General features: G+C 35.3%; 2 protein-coding genes across 2 annotated transcripts; both read left to right on the top strand.

Moving 5' to 3' along the window:
• Positions 1-1,857: 1,857 nt before the first annotated feature.
• LOC145575878 (uncharacterized) lies at positions 1,858-7,483 on the top strand. The gene is made up of 10 exons (XM_081633675.1): positions 1,858-2,251; positions 3,222-3,296; positions 3,376-3,429; positions 3,552-3,630; positions 3,742-3,869; positions 3,986-4,069; positions 4,461-4,544; positions 5,395-5,546; positions 6,064-6,214; positions 6,744-7,483. Exons 1-10 carry the CDS (start codon positions 1,883-1,885, stop codon positions 7,146-7,148), a joined length of 1,581 nt encoding a protein of 526 aa, XP_081489801.1. The 5' UTR covers positions 1,858-1,882; the 3' UTR covers positions 7,149-7,483.
• A 1,546-nt stretch (positions 7,484-9,029) lies between these two features.
• LOC145574176 (uncharacterized) lies at positions 9,030-17,600 on the top strand. Its single transcript, XM_081631915.1, has 12 exons — positions 9,030-9,469; positions 10,181-10,251; positions 10,576-10,659; positions 10,757-11,050; positions 11,637-11,776; positions 12,290-12,377; positions 12,642-12,824; positions 13,327-13,488; positions 14,338-14,531; positions 15,608-15,758; positions 16,683-16,848; positions 16,979-17,600. The coding sequence occupies exons 1-12, from the start codon at positions 9,049-9,051 to the stop codon at positions 17,059-17,061; spliced, it is 2,037 nt and encodes a 678-aa protein (XP_081488041.1). The 5' UTR covers positions 9,030-9,048; the 3' UTR covers positions 17,062-17,600.
• The last annotated feature ends 116 nt before the right edge of the window (positions 17,601-17,716 follow it).

Genomic DNA, 17,716 nt, shown 5'->3' with positions numbered 1-17,716 from the left:
TTTGGGGTATTGATGTTTCACAGAAGATTGTTCCTCTCAAAAAAACCTTGAGGTTAGACCCAAGAATCACCCAATTCGGGGTTATATTGAAGGAGTTATGATCTCTGCAAGTTCCCTATTCTTTCCTATGAAAATTCAATTCTCTTTAATCCTATTCTTTTATCTTCTTCATGGTTAGTTTTCCAAAATACAATTATCTATTTCAAAGCTATAATTTTATATTAAAGTATTATTTTAAAAGAGTTTTATAGCCCATGTACATTAGATTTGAGTTTATGATAACCTTATGGTTATGTTATTTGCAAGGTGTATTCGTGATTGAACTTTGAAAGTGTGAAGTGTTGATTGATATTCGGAATCAAGGTTCTTGAGGTTCTTTTTGTGTGATTTTTCTAGCAAGGATCAAGGTACGTTTTGGTGGCTAGATACCTTTGAAAGTGATTGGTTTGAATAACATGTTTTACATGATTTGATTGGTGATTGAATTAAATTGATTTGAATTATAATTTTGAAATAAATTATGTTTGAAGGTATTGATTTTAATAAAAGTATTTTGAATGATTGATTTTTAAATCATGTTTTGAATGGTTTGAATTACTTATCGTGTTTAAATAAAGGAATTGATTTTAAAAGGTTTGTTGAATTAAATAAAAGGTTTTTCAAGGAAGAGTTATTGATTTTGAAAAGTTATTAATATGAGATTTTATTCTCAAGTATCTATTTAAAAGGTTTTGACTTTGAAAGTATGTGGAATTATTAAAAAGGAGTTTGAATTATATTGGAATTTATTGGATATTAAAAGGATTTATTGAACCATCGAATTATTATTATTAATGCTTTATAAGCATGTTGGTAATCTCACTATGCGGATTTGGTTTATTGATAAGGTCTTGGACTTTGTATGACCGGGTCTTTCCTCAAGAATAGCCTTGTAATATAAGGAGACTAGCTTGGGGGATGTGCACACTTGGGTGAGGAATTGGATTAAAAGAAATTGGTTCTTAATAAAGGAATTGTTTTATTAACTAATTATTTTGAATGTTGAATCATTGGAATCGGTTTTGGAATAATGAGTTTGGAATTTATTGGATTAATTATTGGGATTGATTTTTAAAGCATGTTTGCAAATAAATTGAGTTTACATTATCTTGCACTTATCATACTTAGCATATTTTGCTAATCCGTATTTCTTATTTGTTTTGGTTCGCCCTATTTACCGTAATGGTAAGCAATGTTGACTATTTTCAGGCGGAGTCATGAATGAGAATATGGGAGTCCCGAGATTTGCTTCACCTAGTTTAGGAATGTTGGTCTCGTCTTTATTTTGAGTAATCATAACAATGTTACTATTTTTATAAGTATTAATAAAAGAAAGTTGAGTTTCCGCTGCAAGTTTTGTTGTTGAGTTAAGTATTTTGAGTAGTCTTGCGTAATCACGCGGTAGTAATACGCCCAATTCTATCTCTATGGTATAATTATACGTATTATACTAGTATTTCCGTAGAGGGAGATTTGGGGGTGTTACAACAATACTTTAACTGTTATGTTGTCAAACACTCATACGTAGTACTCCCTCCATTTTTAAATACTTGTTCCATTTTCTTATTTAGAAAGCTTTTACAATATTTACTCCGTAATTCATTTCTATCACCTTATAGACCCAACATGAATAATATTTTATTAATTTTATATTCTCTCAACTATTTTTGTTTTTTATAATGCTAATTTTAGAAATGTTTTGCGGATGTCCTCTTTAATTTTACCCAATACCTTAGATCGGATAATCCACACCGAAACCTATCAACATCGGTATAAGCCGTATAACCGTAACAGCGGGAAGTAACTGAAGCAAGCGAGTCGAGTCTACTCGCCGGAAAACACAATGTTACTGAGACACACCACCAGAGCCATGACCACTTTCTCTCTCCTCCCTTCCCTCTCTTTCTCTCTCCTCTTTTCCCCAAAATCTTCCCTCTTCATCCCTAAACCCTCCTTAAACCCTAATTTTCCCAAATTCACTTTAAATTCTCGACCATTTTCTCTCCCGTCTGCAACAATTTCCCCAACTTCCTCCACCGATTCTCAAACCCTAGATTTCAATGTCGAACCTTACTTGTCGTGTTCGATGCCTGGTAATCGCCTCAAAGTTGCTGTTCTTATTAGTGGTGGTGTTGATAGTAGCGTCGCTTTGAGACTTCTCCATGCTGCTGGTCATTCTTGCACTGCTTTCTATCTCAAAATTTGGTTTCAGGTTTAATTTGTTCTTCTATCTCTTCATTTCACCTGTATTTTGTTGAGTTTATGGCTGAATTTTGGTGTTTGAATTGCTTAATCTTCAACTTGGTTTCAGGTTTAATTTATTATTTTCTCTCTTCATTCATTTGACCTGCATTTTGTTGAATTTATGGCTGAATTTCGGTGTTTAAATTGATTAATCATTAAATTGCCTCCTTTTGTGTTGATATAAATTTGTTTGTTTTGCATTTTGGAATCGATTGTTTATATATTTTGCATTTTCTTACTTTATTTGTCGGATTGATTGATTGTTGTATGTCCCTAATTTGGTCATCGTGAAATTTTGATTGATTTAAGGGAATTGAGCTGAGTTAATTCAATTGGCAATAATTATGTGTTTATTAAATTGGAATTTGGTATTTATGTCAGTATGCCTGTATAATAGGCTTTAAGCTGTATTATGACAACACTCAACAAAGATCAGAAAACAGATCTACAGTAGCTATTCTTGGAGAATTATGGGAAAGTGAAAGCGTTGAAATGATCAGTGACTTATATTAATAGGAAGATGAGGAGATAGCGGCTGAATTTTACTGCTTTGTTATGTGCTGATTTAAATTAGTATTTGGTATGCTCTGCCTTAGAAGTTATTTATGTTAAGTTACTGTTGACGTATTATGTTAATCTTGTGAGAGCCTATTCTTTCATGCTCTGTGTTAAGGATGCTAATAACTTGTGGACTGTAAGAAGCAATTTTTACAAATTTGTGACTCTAATCAACAAGAGGAACGTGTCATGCTTTTGATGTGTTCAACAGTTGATGTCCAAAATGACAAGCTCAATTTTCCTTTGTACTGCTGCAATCATTATTTGTGACTAGCAGTTATGAAGGTTAATCAAGACTCGACTTCTGAAAATTCTTGAAACATGCACACGTTATTTATTTTTAATGCCTGATAATATAACTTAAACGTCGATTTTTGTAGGAGGACTTTGAAAATTATTGGTCTGAATGCCCATGGGAAGATGATTTGGGATACGCTAAGGCTGTTTGCAATCAGGTAGCTCTTGAAGTACTTAAGTAGTGGTTTCTGCGGTTGGCATTGGTTTTCGACTGAACTAGAAAGACATTTTTTCCAGGTTGATGTTCCGTTGGAAATCGTGCATCTGACTGATGAATATTGGGAAAAAGTGGTATTGTTTTCCACGTTGCATATGCGTGGTTTCTAGTTGCCATATGTTTTATGCACACATCTTAGCCTACTTTTTCTTTGCATGTGTTCTTAAGGTTTGAGACTCATGGGACTATCTATTAGGTCTCTTACATTATTGAAGAGTATCGAAATGGGCGTACTCCTAATCCTGATGTGCTTTGTAATACAAGAATAAAATTTGGTTAGTTGCTTGCTCTCTTTGCTGTGTAAAGGACTGAATCTGGAATTCGGATGATGATATTCTTGTTCAAAGTTGTGTTATCCTTACTTTTCATCTTCTTTATTCTTTCAGGTGCATTTATGGATGCAATTAGCAGTATGGATTTTGATTATGTGGCCTCAGGACATTATGCAAATGTGATTCATCCGTCGATTGATGCACTGGATAATCCTTCTGTTCTGGAGCTGTCAAGGGATATGGTAATTATGTCGTCTGTTTTTATTCTGTTTTCTTCTTGATCTTATATTGTTAGTGCCAAGTGGTAGCTTCCCACAATTCACAATTAACTATTCTTTTTGAATCTTTGATACCTCAGGTCAAGGATCAAACTTATTTCTTGTCACACCTAGATCAACGTCAGCTTAAACGCCTTATTTTCCCTCTGGGATGTGTGTCAAAGGTGAGACTGATTTGTTTGTTTGTGCTTAGTTGTTTACCAAACTGACTACTGGAGCTAATACCTATCAATTTGGTGGTTGGTTTAACCAATAAGATAAGTTGATGAGTCTTTAGCATGAGTTAAATGCAATTACAAGTGCATTTTGCTAAAAATATCTAACCGTTGTACAGTGGTGTAAGTAGCTGGTGAAGTGGATTTGTTAATTGTTGATGTTCCTTTGAGGAAGCTTTGTGCTGTAGCCATAAATACTTAGGATGTATATTCATTCTGGAGTCTGCTGAATAATTATTGTTCACTACTTTGTTTTCCTCATATCTTGATACTTTTGTTGTCTGGCATTTTGCATTCTTAGACTTGTTTTTCATCAATATGTGTGTTGACTTACTTTCAGGACGAGGTCCGTAAACTTGCTAGCGAATTTTCTCTACCCAACAAAGATAGAAAGGATTCACAAGGGATATGCTTCCTTGGAAAAGTATGTTTAACAAATTAATATTATTGGTGAAGGTTTGTTTGCTGTACATTGGTCTTTGAAGTCTTCTTCCTTTTTATGCTTCAATGCAAGCATGGAATTTAGATATCTGATTTCTTGACTCGAGTTTAATATCTTTCTTCTAGTTTTAATTCAACTTGAAATCTACTGTGTGCTGTATTATGTGATTAATCTGCATGTGTTTAACATGATGATTTTCTTTTCATCTTGACGAGTCACAAAATTTATTGGAGTTTGATACTTTGATGTACTGGTACCTTGAATGTTTGTACGTCATGCTTCCTTGAAGTTTTTGGCTCGATCAAATTTTTTTTTGTCCTTGTCTATTGTGATTTATATGGTTCAATGTACTATTAGCAGACAGTTTGGTTGGTGGTAGTAAATGGTGGTAATGGAAAAGACTTTGTACATATTTTTGTATGAGAAATCAATGTTTATTTCCTTGGTTGTATTAGGTGGTAATGGCCGTTTATGATGGAAAACACAAGTTTGGGGATGAAATTGCATTACCACGGATATTAGGATGTCATTTTGCTTGTTAAATTACATTTAAACTTATTCCCATTAATACTCTTTATGACTAGCTATCAAACGAGCCGTAATATTTATAACATACCATTTCCCTTTATATACTGCTACTCCATACTGCTTATGGTCTTATGGTCCTTGTTTGTTTTGTTTATACTTTGTGCTTTGCCTGTATAGATGGAAGAAGATACTCCATTGCTTTGCTAGCATGTATTGATTCTATTATGTAATTGTGTATCAGTTCTTGTTCTCTCTTGAGATTTTATCCTTACTGCTGCCTTATACAGGCTAACGTCTATTTCAGATAAAATTCAGTGACTTTGTTGCACGGCATATTGGTGAGATGGAAGGTGTCATGTTGGAAGCTGAAACAGGAGATTTTCTTGGGAATCACCGTGGATTTTGGTTTTACACAATTGGTCAACGCCAAGGCCTACGTCTTCCTGGGGGACCATGGTATTTTCTTGTCAATAATTCAATTGTATGGATTCATTATTCTTTTGTTGGGTTTAAGTTTGCAGATGATTTTTTTTCTAAATCATAAACAAATGACGTATCCATGACTGTATTTGTCCAGTGCGTACCTTTTATGGAAGATAATTTTTTGATTATTTTTTGGTTAAGTTTTGTGCAGATGAAAGACTGGTTATTTTTTGTCATTTTTTTTATCACTGTGCAAGTTTTTGGGAACCAATTTAATAGCGCATAATTTCGCCTGAAATGATTGAACTTTATATGGAGTACTTGCTTCGCTTTAGTTTTCTTGATCATCTAGCTGTTGATGGGACATGAAAGGATGAGACGTGTGAGAGGGGGAGAGAGAGAGAGACTTACTTTCGTGACAGATAAACTTAGATTTAGATTATAAATGTTGTTCCTCTTGTCCCTCCCTATAATTTTCCCATTTCCGTGCTGTGCTTTACATTTATCTTTAAAATTTGCCTCACAACCTGTTTTTTTTGTGGGTGTACAGGTATGTTGTACAGAAGGACATTAAAAATAATGTAGTATTTGTGTCAAGAAACTATTATTCAGTTGACAAAAGAAGGCGTGTATTTCGTGTTGGATCTTTAAAATGGCTTGGTGGCTTTCCCCCAGACAACATAAGTGAGCTACAGTGCAAGGTAATGGCCTTGAAACAGATTGTTTTTCGTCAAACTATCGTGTATAAAGTAGCAGTTTAGGTTCCATGTTTGATTAATTTTTGTTTATCAACGGTGGCAGTAGGCCCTTGAAAGTGCCGTTTTTATAATTGCTAGGGCATGGCTACATACTTCTGTGCTCCAACTTTTTCAGACATTGCCATAGGCAGAAGTCCTATGCACTGTATGGTTACTATGAGAACCAGCAAGAACTGCATCTTTAAAATGTTGAATGGGGTTTTTTAAGCATCAACAATCGATGAAATTCCAAACTCTGGTGTTGTTGTATTGGAATCATGAAAAACAATTATCTTATGCTGCATGATTATTTTATGATGACCATTTTTTTTTTTTTTTTTTTTTTTTTGGGGGGGGGGGGGGAGGGGGGGATGGGTTTGTGTCCGTGTGTGGAGTGTGCGGTGCGGTGGGAATGGGTTGAGTCAATGAGGAAATGATGCTGCTGTTAATTGTCTTACAGGTCATCTTACCCACTATATATCTCTCTTTTTAGGTTCGACATGGTCCTAGCTTTTATTCCTGCAGTTTGACAATGGTATCTGGTGAAAACTGCAATGGAGATGTAGCTGTTGTCCATCTGTCAGAAGATGATCAAGGCTTGGCAGCTGGTCAGTTTGCTGCCTTCTACCGAGGAAAGACATGCATTGGCTCTGGCGTAATACTCGAATCCTGGGACGAGGAAGGTTTCCCAGTTTGTGAGAAGGCTCTTGAAATCGCCAGAATGGAAGACAAGTCAAAGCTTGGAAAACCTGTAAAAATCAAAGTTAAACCAGAGGAACCTAAATTGGGTACCGATGAGAATGTTGGAAGTATCAATTCATCAAGCATGCTTAGTAGACAAGTAGAAGATGAACAGGGGGCGACTGATAGCCTATCGACTATTGGATGCAACAGCTGAAACAGAAAATGTTGCAGTTGAATGGGTGTTCTTGTTTGTTTTTACAGAGGCTGAAGAGTTTCCAATTTTGTATATGAAGTATAGCTTTTTTTTTTCCTCAAAAAAAAAGTATAACTTTTTTTTTTTTTTTCCCAGTTTCGAGACAAGGGAACAGGTTCAACAGGCAGGCAGTGTCTGAAGTTGTACTTCACAGTTTACATAAATGTGTAATATTCATCTACTTGGTACGGAGTAGTATGCATCTTGTCTCAAGGAGTATGAGAGTATCATATTTTTGCTGTGACAGCTTGTAAATTGGCTTCAAAAGTTTAATTTAAACCAAATATTTTGAACTTTTTTACTACCTCAAAATAGTTTTGTACAACTTTGGGGGTGTTTACGGTTCACGATGCAAAATTTGATAATAGTGATTAATGTATTCTTGGGGTATGTAATTAAGGTAGAGAGAGAATGTTTGGATAATTAATCAACCACCCACTGTCACAAGACCAGCCAACACCACCCACTGACACCACCAATACCAGCCAACACCACCCACTGCCACCACCAAGACCGGTCAACAATCTAACACAACACCGCCTTCACCGAGACCACCACCGCCTTCACCAACCCGCGAAACCAACTCCACTACCAACCCCACGAAACCACCACCACTACCAACCCTCATGAAATTACCACCACTACCAACCCCCAGAAAACCACCACCACTACCAACGGAAGACAAAACCCAGAAAATCCCACCCCCACGAAAATCAAAACTCAGAAAAACCCACCCCACGAAAATCAAAAACCAGTAATCCCACCCCAACGAAAATCAAAACCCAGAAAAACCCACCCCCACGAAAACAAAACCCAGATCCGACGGAAAACCGAGAAAATCCCACAAACCCACCACGAATTGAAGAGAGAAAATCCCACAAACCCACTAAAATTTTTTAAAAAGTTGAAGAGAGAGAAAGATCTAAAAAAGATGAAGAGAGATAATGATATTGAAAGAGGAGAGAGAAAATATGGGGGGAGATGAAGATGTAGATGAATGAAGATAAAGATGAAGATGAATGTAGATGGTTTTGGATTCCTTGAGTTGAAGATAAAGAGTTGATGAATTAGATTGGGTTGGTTGGGGTGAAAATTGGGTGAGAAATTAGTGATTAATTAAATCTGATTATAATTAGTAAATTGTGTTTTAATTTTTTTAATGAGGGAAAAATTGACATTTAACTAGTTTTTTTTACTAAAAGAGGAAAGAAATTTTTTTGTTGCACATAATGCTTAGCGGACAAAAATGGCAAAAGTTACACATAACTATTAACGGAGGTAGTATTTTATTTTTTGTCATCTCTGAAGTTACACATATTATGTGATTATACCCATACATAAGTATTCGCATCACATCTATTTTCCAATTTTACAACTTTGTTACTATGTAGTATAAATAGTAAAAATAGAATTGTATAATTAGCTTGTCAATCTTTGTTAGGTAATGTTCAAGTGGCTTTATAATCTCCAAAAACTTCAAAAGCAAAATTAAATTGACCTATTTTTCCATCTATTTCACAATAAATTGAAGGTAACAAGTATAATAGTAACATCAATACTCGACAGCTTAATAAGGTAAAATTATACGGAGTATTAATTCATCATTCATCTCGAAAACTATAAATACATATTCCAGTTTTTGATTACTCCATTTCGTTCCATCACTCATCCTATCTTCTAAACATTTTATTTGAACTTAAAAAAAAAAAAAGACATTTTATTTGTATAACGCTTTAAGTGTACAGTAGCTTTTTTTGGCTCTCTATTCTATCATACGTCTTCTCATCTATTGAAAATTGAAATACAGAAGATAACCCCCCCCCCCCCCCCCCCCCCCAAAAAAACCCACCAAGCTTCAACAATGGCGATTACAGGAAAAATGGCTGCATTTTCTCTCTCCAAAACCATATCTCCTCTCTCACCTCTGCAGCAAGTTTCTCGAAGTTTCTCTGTTTCTCTCACTCTCTCTCCTCCTCAAATTTCTCCTTTTCGCTCCAATTCTTTCCATAAACCTTCCCTAAACTTCCATTTTCGACCTTCTGTTCTTCGCTCGCCGTCGAACAATGGCGGAATTGAAGCTTCTGGTGAAAACGAAGAGCTAGAACAAGAAGAAGACCATGATTATGATGATGAAGTTGAGGAGGAGGAGATTTTGGATTACGAAGGTTATCAAAGTGAGGGAAGTGATGAGGATTTCATCATCGATGAAGAAGAGCTTGAAGCTGAAGCTAAGGCTGTTGTTCGCGAATTTTCGACGTCTTTGTCTCGTGAATTGAAGATTGGTTCGTTATTTCTAAGCTTAATCAATTGGCGTTTTCTTTTTCCTCTTTTGTCTAATCAATTGGTAGCTCATAGTATAATTAGGCTCATAATTTAATGTTGATATTTAATTATTAAATTAAAATCAGAATTTGCTTTATTATAATGTATAGAATATAGATTGTCTACTTAGGCTGAAAATTTGATGTTGATATTTAAATTATTAACTTACAATCTAAAATTGCTTTGAAATTCTTATTATAATGTATACTTAGGCTGAGAATTTGATGTTTATTTAAGTTAGCGATTCTCAATCTGAATTTGCTTTGAAATTGTTATTATAATGTGTACTTAGGTTGAGGATTTGATTTTGATATTAAATTATTAATTTTCAAACTAATATTGCTTTGAAATTCTTAATCATGTATACTTAAGCTTAGAATTCGATGTTGATATACATAAATTATTAATTTTCAATCTGATGTAGCTTTAGAAGTCTTATTATGTGGATTTCGTGCATGTAATTCTTGGATTAAATTGTTATATATGCTAATGAAATGTGGAGTTGAATGCTTCATTTATATGAATTGAGATTAATGGATTTAATTGTTGAATACGCTGAGACAAATGTGGAATCGATTGTAGCTAGAGCAAATTTCATTCACCTCAACTTCCTTTCATTGAGGAAAATTTGTGAACATGTGAACTCAACTTTCTCTGTATGTTGATCATAGAGGAAGACGGGACGAATCGTGGTAAAGAAGCTGGAGGAAAACAGCAACGACAGAAAACTGTACCTAAGAATGTTAGTAAATTAGAACTTATTGTTTGTTTTCTAAAACATTTTGCATCTTCCTGTTATTTCCTTGGTTAATATGTTGTTTCACTGACTCTAATCAACTATACTTAGGTAAGGGGTGGTTGTTGTTGATGTTCTCTGTAAAGTGTTAACATTCGGGCCAAAGCTATATATACCTCCCGACATTACATGTCTCAAAATGATTGAAATTGTCTTGCATTTACTGTCAATGCTAAGCTATGTCTAATTAGGATTCGTAGGATTTCTTTTGGAGTAAAGTTATAGAAAGCTTGATGTATTAGTTTTTTTGTTTAAAATTTATGGTTGCAGATACCAGACCATCTTCTTCCAAAGGTTGCAATTTTCGGAAGGCCAAATGTTGGTAAATCAGCATTGTTTAACCGTCTAGTGGGGGTATATCTAGAAACCTTTACCTTGAGTTCCGTCCATTATTATTATTATTTTTTTAAAAAAATTTGTTCCCTGTTTGATTCCAATCTTGTTTCCATAGGGTAACAAAGCAATTGTGGTGGATGAGCCTGGGGTTACTAGGGACCGTTTATATGGAAGGTCTTTTTGGGGAGACCATGAATTCATGGTCATAGATACTGGAGGAGTTGTGACATTATCCAAATCACAGGAAGATGTTGTAGAGGACTTGAATGTATCCACAACTATTGGTATGGAGGGAATCCCATTGGCTGCTAGGGAGGCCGCTGTGGCTAGAATGCCTTCTCAAATTGAAAGACAAGCAGCTATAGCTGTTGAAGAGTCATCAGTCATCATTTTTGTTGTTGATGGTCAGGTATGCTTCTCCTCTATCTAAGTAATTCTAGATATAACATGCTGTATCCTGCTTTCCAGTACTTTTTAAATCATTACCAAAGCATTTTGCTTACATTTTTTAGTGGGCAGATGCCTTAGGCTAATTCTGGCTGGAGCCTCCAACAAGATCTCTCACTCTCTCTTGCTTGTGAAGAATAGAATATGGATGCTTCTCGTTCCCTCTTTTGAGCTTATGTCTTCCTTTTCTCAAAGTTACTCTCTCTTAGCTCAAGTGAGTGACCGAGCTTGCTTTTAGTGGCGACTTATGCTAGGGTGATTTAATTTGCAACCAAGAGTTCTGATACCTGTGTTTTCTCCCAGTCTCACACAAACATCTAGATGATTCATGAGGCCAAAACTCCCCCCGCCCCCTTCCCCTCTCTCTCCTGATCTATCTATCGTAAATTTTCTATTAGGACCCTGGTGATAGAAAAATAAAGATTAATTGGTGCACAGACCTTTCATTCATTTTTCCTTGAGTTTTTATTTTAGCTGCACCACATCAAGATAAAGTTGATCATTTTGTTTCCCTTTCAAGTAAATCTCACTAGAACAATTCTGAACAGGCTGGCCTAACTGCAGGTGATGTGGAAATAGCTGATTGGCTGCGTAAAAACTATTCAAAGAAAAATACTATACTTGCTGTTAACAAATGTGAATCTCCCAATAAAGGGCTAGCACAGGTATCGGAGTTTTGGTCTTTGGGGTGAGTTATACTTTACCTTTGATTATTTTCATGTTTATGTTTCACTATGGTCCATTAAATGCTTATGGTGACTCTTTACCTGGAAGTAGCCTTTGTGGTCCCAGTATTTGTGTGCAAATGCAAGACAAAGACGATATTTGGGCTACTATCTAGGAAAATTTAAAGTGTTGAAGACTCTTTAACTTCTATAGAGGAAAATGTGAGAATGTGGGTAAGAACTAAGAAGTAAGAATATGTGGGTAAGGTTGCATCTGTATTACAATTGTTTCGAAAACTGGATACATGCCTGTTCAATGAATGTGGATATGGGTAGATATTTGCTTGTTTGCATATAGCCTATATGTTTTTGTTTCAGTTCTTTAGCCCTTTTATGAGGGTTAATGGATGTACTCGCTAGTAAGATAAACATGTACAGCTTTACAAGCTATATTTAGGAATTAGAATGTTAAATGTTCACTTGTCTTCTGTTTTGCCTTTCTCTTAAGTGTTTACATGTACTGTTTGGTGATGTAGGTTATCTCCTATTCCTGTTTCTGCAATCTCTGGAAGTGGAACTGGGGAGCTCCTTGATCTTGTTTGTTCAGGGTTGACAAAAATTGAGGTAGCTGATAAATGTTCGTTTAAAATTATAAAAAAGTTTCTTTAACCTAATATAAGTTTGTAGGAACTAGGAAGAGGCTAAGAAAACCGAAGACTTCTTTATGAAACAGAAAAGTCTTAACGGCTTGTTTTCCAATTGTTGGTGTAACTGATGCCTGAAGCATGAACTGCTCTTTGTGTTTCCATTGTCTCCTTAATATGAATATTAATGTTAGTATATTGACTCATGAAGTGATTTGACGTGTTGTCTATCTTGCAAGTATAGGAGCCTGTTGATCTTGAAGAAGAAGAAAATTACATCCCTGCTATTGCAATTGTAGGCAGACCAAATGTTGGAAAAAGCAGCATATTAAATGCATTAGTTGGGGAGGACAGGACTGTTGTGAGTCCTGTTAGTGGTACTACTCGTGATGCTATCGATACTGAATTTGCAGCACCAGATGGACAGGTTGGATTCTGTGTATGAATATTATTTATTTCGCTCTATCTTTGCATTTTGGTGGTGGATAACTTTCAGATTTTTTGTGAAATGGTTGTGTAGTGTAATTTTTCTATTCCTGTTTTATGTCATCTTTTAAGTTTCTATAAAAATTCATGCAAATTATCAAGTTTTAGCCTTTATTTTTATTTTATCTATATATTTATTTATTTTTGGTTGTATGAACAATGAACATGGCCATGAATGATTGGGGAACTATCTCTGTCTTTAGTTGGAGACCTGTTCTCTGTCTGCAGTTTCAGAGTCTTAATTCAAAATGAAAACACTGGTGGTGGCAAGAACCACCTTCTTTAAACTCCCTTCTTCTCTCCCAAGTCATAATATTCTGGTTAGTGGTTACCAGTCTTACCACTGAGCCACCTTTCTCCCCTTACCTCCTGTGGGTTACCAGTACTTCCTTCCATGTGGACTCTGATAGTGGGGTATTTGTAACTTCTGACATCTTTTGCAGAAGTTCCGGCTTATTGATACTGCTGGAATCAGAAGAAAATCGGCTGTAGCATCATCGGGGAGCATCACTGAGGGCTTATCTGTTAATCGAGCTTTTCGTGCTATTCGTCGCTCTGATGTTGTTGCTCTCGTCGTTGAGGCAATGGCCTGTATAACTGAACAGGTAACTTGTCTTTAAGGTTCTCTATGGCAGTTAAGGGTAAATATTTAAATTGTTTTATACAACTACTTGTAGTTTTGCTGCTTCTTTTGCATTAATGATCAGGGTGCTCCCCAAATGATGGATTTTATCTTCTTAATGTGTTTTGGTCTTTTAGACCTTTGGCTGACAGTCAATGCTAGGCTTTCAATTTTCTGTTTTGTTAGAGGTTTGGGTTTGTATATTTCATAATTATCATACCTTCAGTTTCACTTCTTGTATGTTGTTTACTTTGTATGGACTTATGCTCGGAGATGGTGCCATGACTGATGACACTGGCTGTCCAACTTGGAAAATGAAATATTAGAACTTAGAAGCTTTGCGTTTCAGCATTGTGGATGCTGTGTATGTAGAGTAATAGATGATGAACTTAATTTTGTACATAAAATTATAGTTGTTTTCCCCTTTTCTCCAAGTGGGTTTGGCAGGGGAGGGAGTAATCATGCTATTTATTGCCATGCTTTAATGCGGAGTATATTAACAAATTACTTTCGATTATTTTGTTTTTCTCTTGAGGCCTGAGAGGCTCTGGTCATTGGCTAGGTTCCTAGAAAATAAGAACGTTTTTCACATTTTGGTTGCTCAGCTTTTGCATAGTGCTTAGTTTTCTACTTTCTAGTAGAATCACTCTGATATTATTCCTCTTTCCAAACATATTTCTATAGATCAGCTGGTAGTTATAAATTAATCATTTGCAGTTTTTCTGTGCATTCATAATGGCTGAAGGAAAAAGTGCATATGCTCCTGACGGTCTATCTTATGGCTTCTTGTTTTGTAATCTGAGGGCTTGATACCATTTATATTATTTTCCAGGACTACAAGATTGCAGAACGAATTGAAATGGAAGGAAAGGGCTGTTTGATTGTCGTGAATAAATGGGATACAATACCAAATAAGAACCAACAGACAGCAGTGTTATATGAGCAAGATGTTAGACAGAAGATTCGCAGTCTTCATTGGGCACCCATTGTTTATGCTGCTGCAATATCTGGTCAAAGTGTTGATAAGTATGAACTATCCCAATAGTTACTTTTCAATAAACATGATTGCAAATCAGCATATTTTGAATCAAAATCCTATTATTTGGCTTTTTACATACATGTGGCGTGGATGATATTTATGACTTACTGAATGATTACTAATAGGGTTAGGGTTTTTGATGCAATTGACTATTATCTGTTGCATTGGATTACTGGCTGAAGTCTGTGATTATATTTTGGTTGGAACAATTTGGCAATTGAAGTCCTTGCCTAATTATATACAATTATACATGCCTTGTCCTTTAGATTATTTTTTTTTTTTTTTTGTAATTAATTAATTTATTTTCTAGTTTTTTTTCCCTTGAAGCAGTTGCTCTTATCCTCTTTGCTGTGGGATTCAGAGCTTATGACATGTGGTGTGATTCGTGTGGAAGATGATTTTTTACTTGAAAAACTTACAGAACTCCATGGTCAATATGACACCATAATAGGACCTGGATTTGAGCTGTTGTGAATCAAAGTGTGGTCTGCATTCTTACACTCTATTCCTTTTAATTGTCATCTAAGTCCTAGATAGCACTATTTTGTAAATTATTTCCATTGAAAAAAGTAGTAGCCGTATAAATTCAACAGTAATCTTCAGATATTTTAGGGTTTATTTAGGCAGGGGAGTGAGCAGAAGTACAGAACCAAGATAGGAAGTTAGGAACACTTGGTGTGTATCCTGTAATGAATGACTAGAGAAGAATTTTAATGAGCAGAAACATATTTGAAATTGTAGGGTTAAGTATTTTCATATCTGATTCTCCACACTACCATAGATGAGAGCTTCATGACAGGCTTTATACTGTGGTTTGTTGAGGTACAGGAGTTGGTGATATTTTGTGAAATTTGTAAAAGCTTTCCACTTATATTGACTATTAAGTTTGCTTAAAGTTTCAATTTTATTGTTCCAGTGGTTATTGCATTTAGTCCTGGAAATTTTTAGCATGGAATACATGAGTTCTACATCTAATTGGGACCCATCAGGAGATACATGCTACTTCCAATACTTACTGTCCTTGCCGACATTTTGATATTTCCATCGTGTTTATACTTTATAGGATCATTGTTGCTGCCAGCATAGTAGAGAAAGAAAGGTCAAGAAGGCTAAGTACAGCCACATTGAATCAAGTTGTCCGAGAAGCTGTGGCTTTTAAAGCTCCACCAAGAACTCGAGCAGGGAAGAGGGGACGTGTATATTATTGTACACAGGTATATATATATATTTTTTGGTTTATTTTTTAAGAACACTGGAAAATTTCTTGCTTTCAATCTTTTGGAGCATGATTATCGGGTCCCTAGTGTCTTGCAGTTTCTTGAACAAGCATTTATTTCAGCGCGTCTTGTCTCTTTGCCCATTGGTGCTAATATTTTTATTTTTGGCATTCTATCTTAATGTCTACACTACATGAGAATCATGTGAGCTAATTGATTCTAGGACTTGCATATCAAATTGCTACAGACATTCAGTGAGAAATTAGCCATTATGTGACAATTCATTGCTGAAATAATTCAGCAAGCAATTTATCCATTATGTGACAAATCATTTCTGAGATAATTCAGTGTTCAATGTATCCATTATGTGACAATGAGGGTTGAGTGTCAGACTGTAGGTAACTGAAATATCCTTCTTGTTAAAATCACAATTTTCATCCAGCTCCTGGTTAGTCAAGTAAAAGAAAACATTCTAAGTGTGGCATCATTTTAAAGTATATTGATTGTAGCTGGTCCTATGGAGTGCAATCAAAAGCATATTGGCATGTAATAGTAATTGATGTAGAAACTCTAGAAATCGGTATTAGGTGCAAGATATTTTCTCTTCATCTAGAGATAATTGTCACATCATCCCTTCCCCTCAACAGTAAGGATTGACCATAATTTCAACAGTAAACCCTTATAATAGTTGTGCTATATCCAAATTATCTCTTGCTAAATCTTATTGATATATTGGGAAAATCTACTCTCTATTTCTCCACTACTAGGAAAGGAACTGTATTATGTGGTTATCTTGTTTACTATATGTGACTATTGTTCCAGTGATTTTTTAGTATCCGATCTTTGTTAAACTTTTTGGCCTACTTATATTTGGTGCATTACTATTTGGAAGTTCCTCAAAGCTCACATTTTGTCATATAGGCTGCTATCCGGCCTCCCACATTTGTTTTCTTTGTCAATGATGCAAAGCTCTTCCCTGAGACTTATCGTCGCTATATGGAGAAGCAATTGCGTTCAGATGCTGGATTTGCTGGTACACCAATTCGTCTTTTATGGCGCAGCAGAAGGAAAACTGTCAAAGATGCAGGTCATCGTGCTGTTTCATTTACATATTTCGCTTCTACTGAAAGTTGAACAATGGGGAAAAAAAATAAATTAATCAATACATAATCTTGCAGGCTGCTCTGCTGACTATTAATACTTGCATTATTTTACAGGAAGCAGCCGAAGCACATCAACAAAGACACGGGTAAAACTTCCAAGCAATAAAGATCAAAGAAAAGAAGTTGCAACTGTATAATATTGTTCATTAGACAAGCTTTGGACATCCTTGAACAACTATCAGCATCAGTGAGAGCTGTATTGAAGAATTTTAGATTGGTGGTTCAGCTGAAGATCTAAAGGAAAAAACGACTGTTGAGTTTCTTTGAATCCTTTCTTTCCTAATGGCACTATTTTTATGCCATTCAACGCCTCATACATACAAGTACATGATTAAGAAGCCTTCGATAGTACAGAAATTCTGCTGAGATCGTTAATGTTCTCATGATAGATCGTATCATAATCAAACAGTTCTGGTGAGGTATTGAGGTTGGTGCTGTGGGGAAGCTTATTAATGATGGCGTAGCTGTTACAATAATTATCTATGGATTTGTCTATAGCTTATGTTGCATAGTAGTTATCTGTCAACAATTTATTGTTTTTACAACTTAGAACTACCTTAATGAGTTAATGTAGCATTTAAATAAGGCATATGGAGCCAAGTATAGTTGAGTAACTGTTATACTTGTTCATTTATCTTTTTGGTGATCTGAAATTAAATATCCAGTTTAACATCGATATTGATTACTCTCTTTTGACATTAACAGGTTCAGACCTTTTGATTGAGATATCTGAAAGTGAACCTCAAGGCTTGGGATAAATTTGGTAAGAATTAAGATGCATTATTACCTTCC

Source organism: Chenopodium album, chromosome 13 (assembly GCF_948465745.1).
Source record: "Chenopodium album chromosome 13, dcCheAlbu1.1, whole genome shotgun sequence".
Taxonomy (NCBI): Eukaryota; Viridiplantae; Streptophyta; class Magnoliopsida; order Caryophyllales; family Amaranthaceae; genus Chenopodium; species Chenopodium album.
Note: the sequence above shows the minus strand (reverse complement) of the source record. Positions and strands in the feature narration are given on the sequence as shown.

What these genes read in the sequence shown, in the direction of transcription:
- LOC145575878 (XM_081633675.1), top strand. Translation starts at nt 1,883, where the DNA reads ATGTTACTGAGACACACCACCAGAGCCATGACCACTTTCTCTCTCCTC. An exon ending in CTCTGGGATGTGTGTCAAAG is followed by an intron (nt 4,070 to 4,460) that starts GTGAGACTGATT and finishes ACTTACTTTCAG; the next exon opens with GACGAGGTCCGTAAACTTGC. An exon ending in GGATATGCTTCCTTGGAAAA is followed by an intron (nt 4,545 to 5,394) that starts GTATGTTTAACA and finishes CGTCTATTTCAG; the next exon opens with ATAAAATTCAGTGACTTTGT.
- LOC145574176 (XM_081631915.1), top strand. Translation starts at nt 9,049, where the DNA reads ATGGCGATTACAGGAAAAATGGCTGCATTTTCTCTCTCCAAAACCATA. An exon ending in TTTTTGTTGTTGATGGTCAG is followed by an intron (nt 11,051 to 11,636) that starts GTATGCTTCTCC and finishes AATTCTGAACAG; the next exon opens with GCTGGCCTAACTGCAGGTGA. An exon ending in GAAAACTGTCAAAGATGCAG is followed by an intron (nt 16,849 to 16,978) that starts GTCATCGTGCTG and finishes ATTATTTTACAG; the next exon opens with GAAGCAGCCGAAGCACATCA.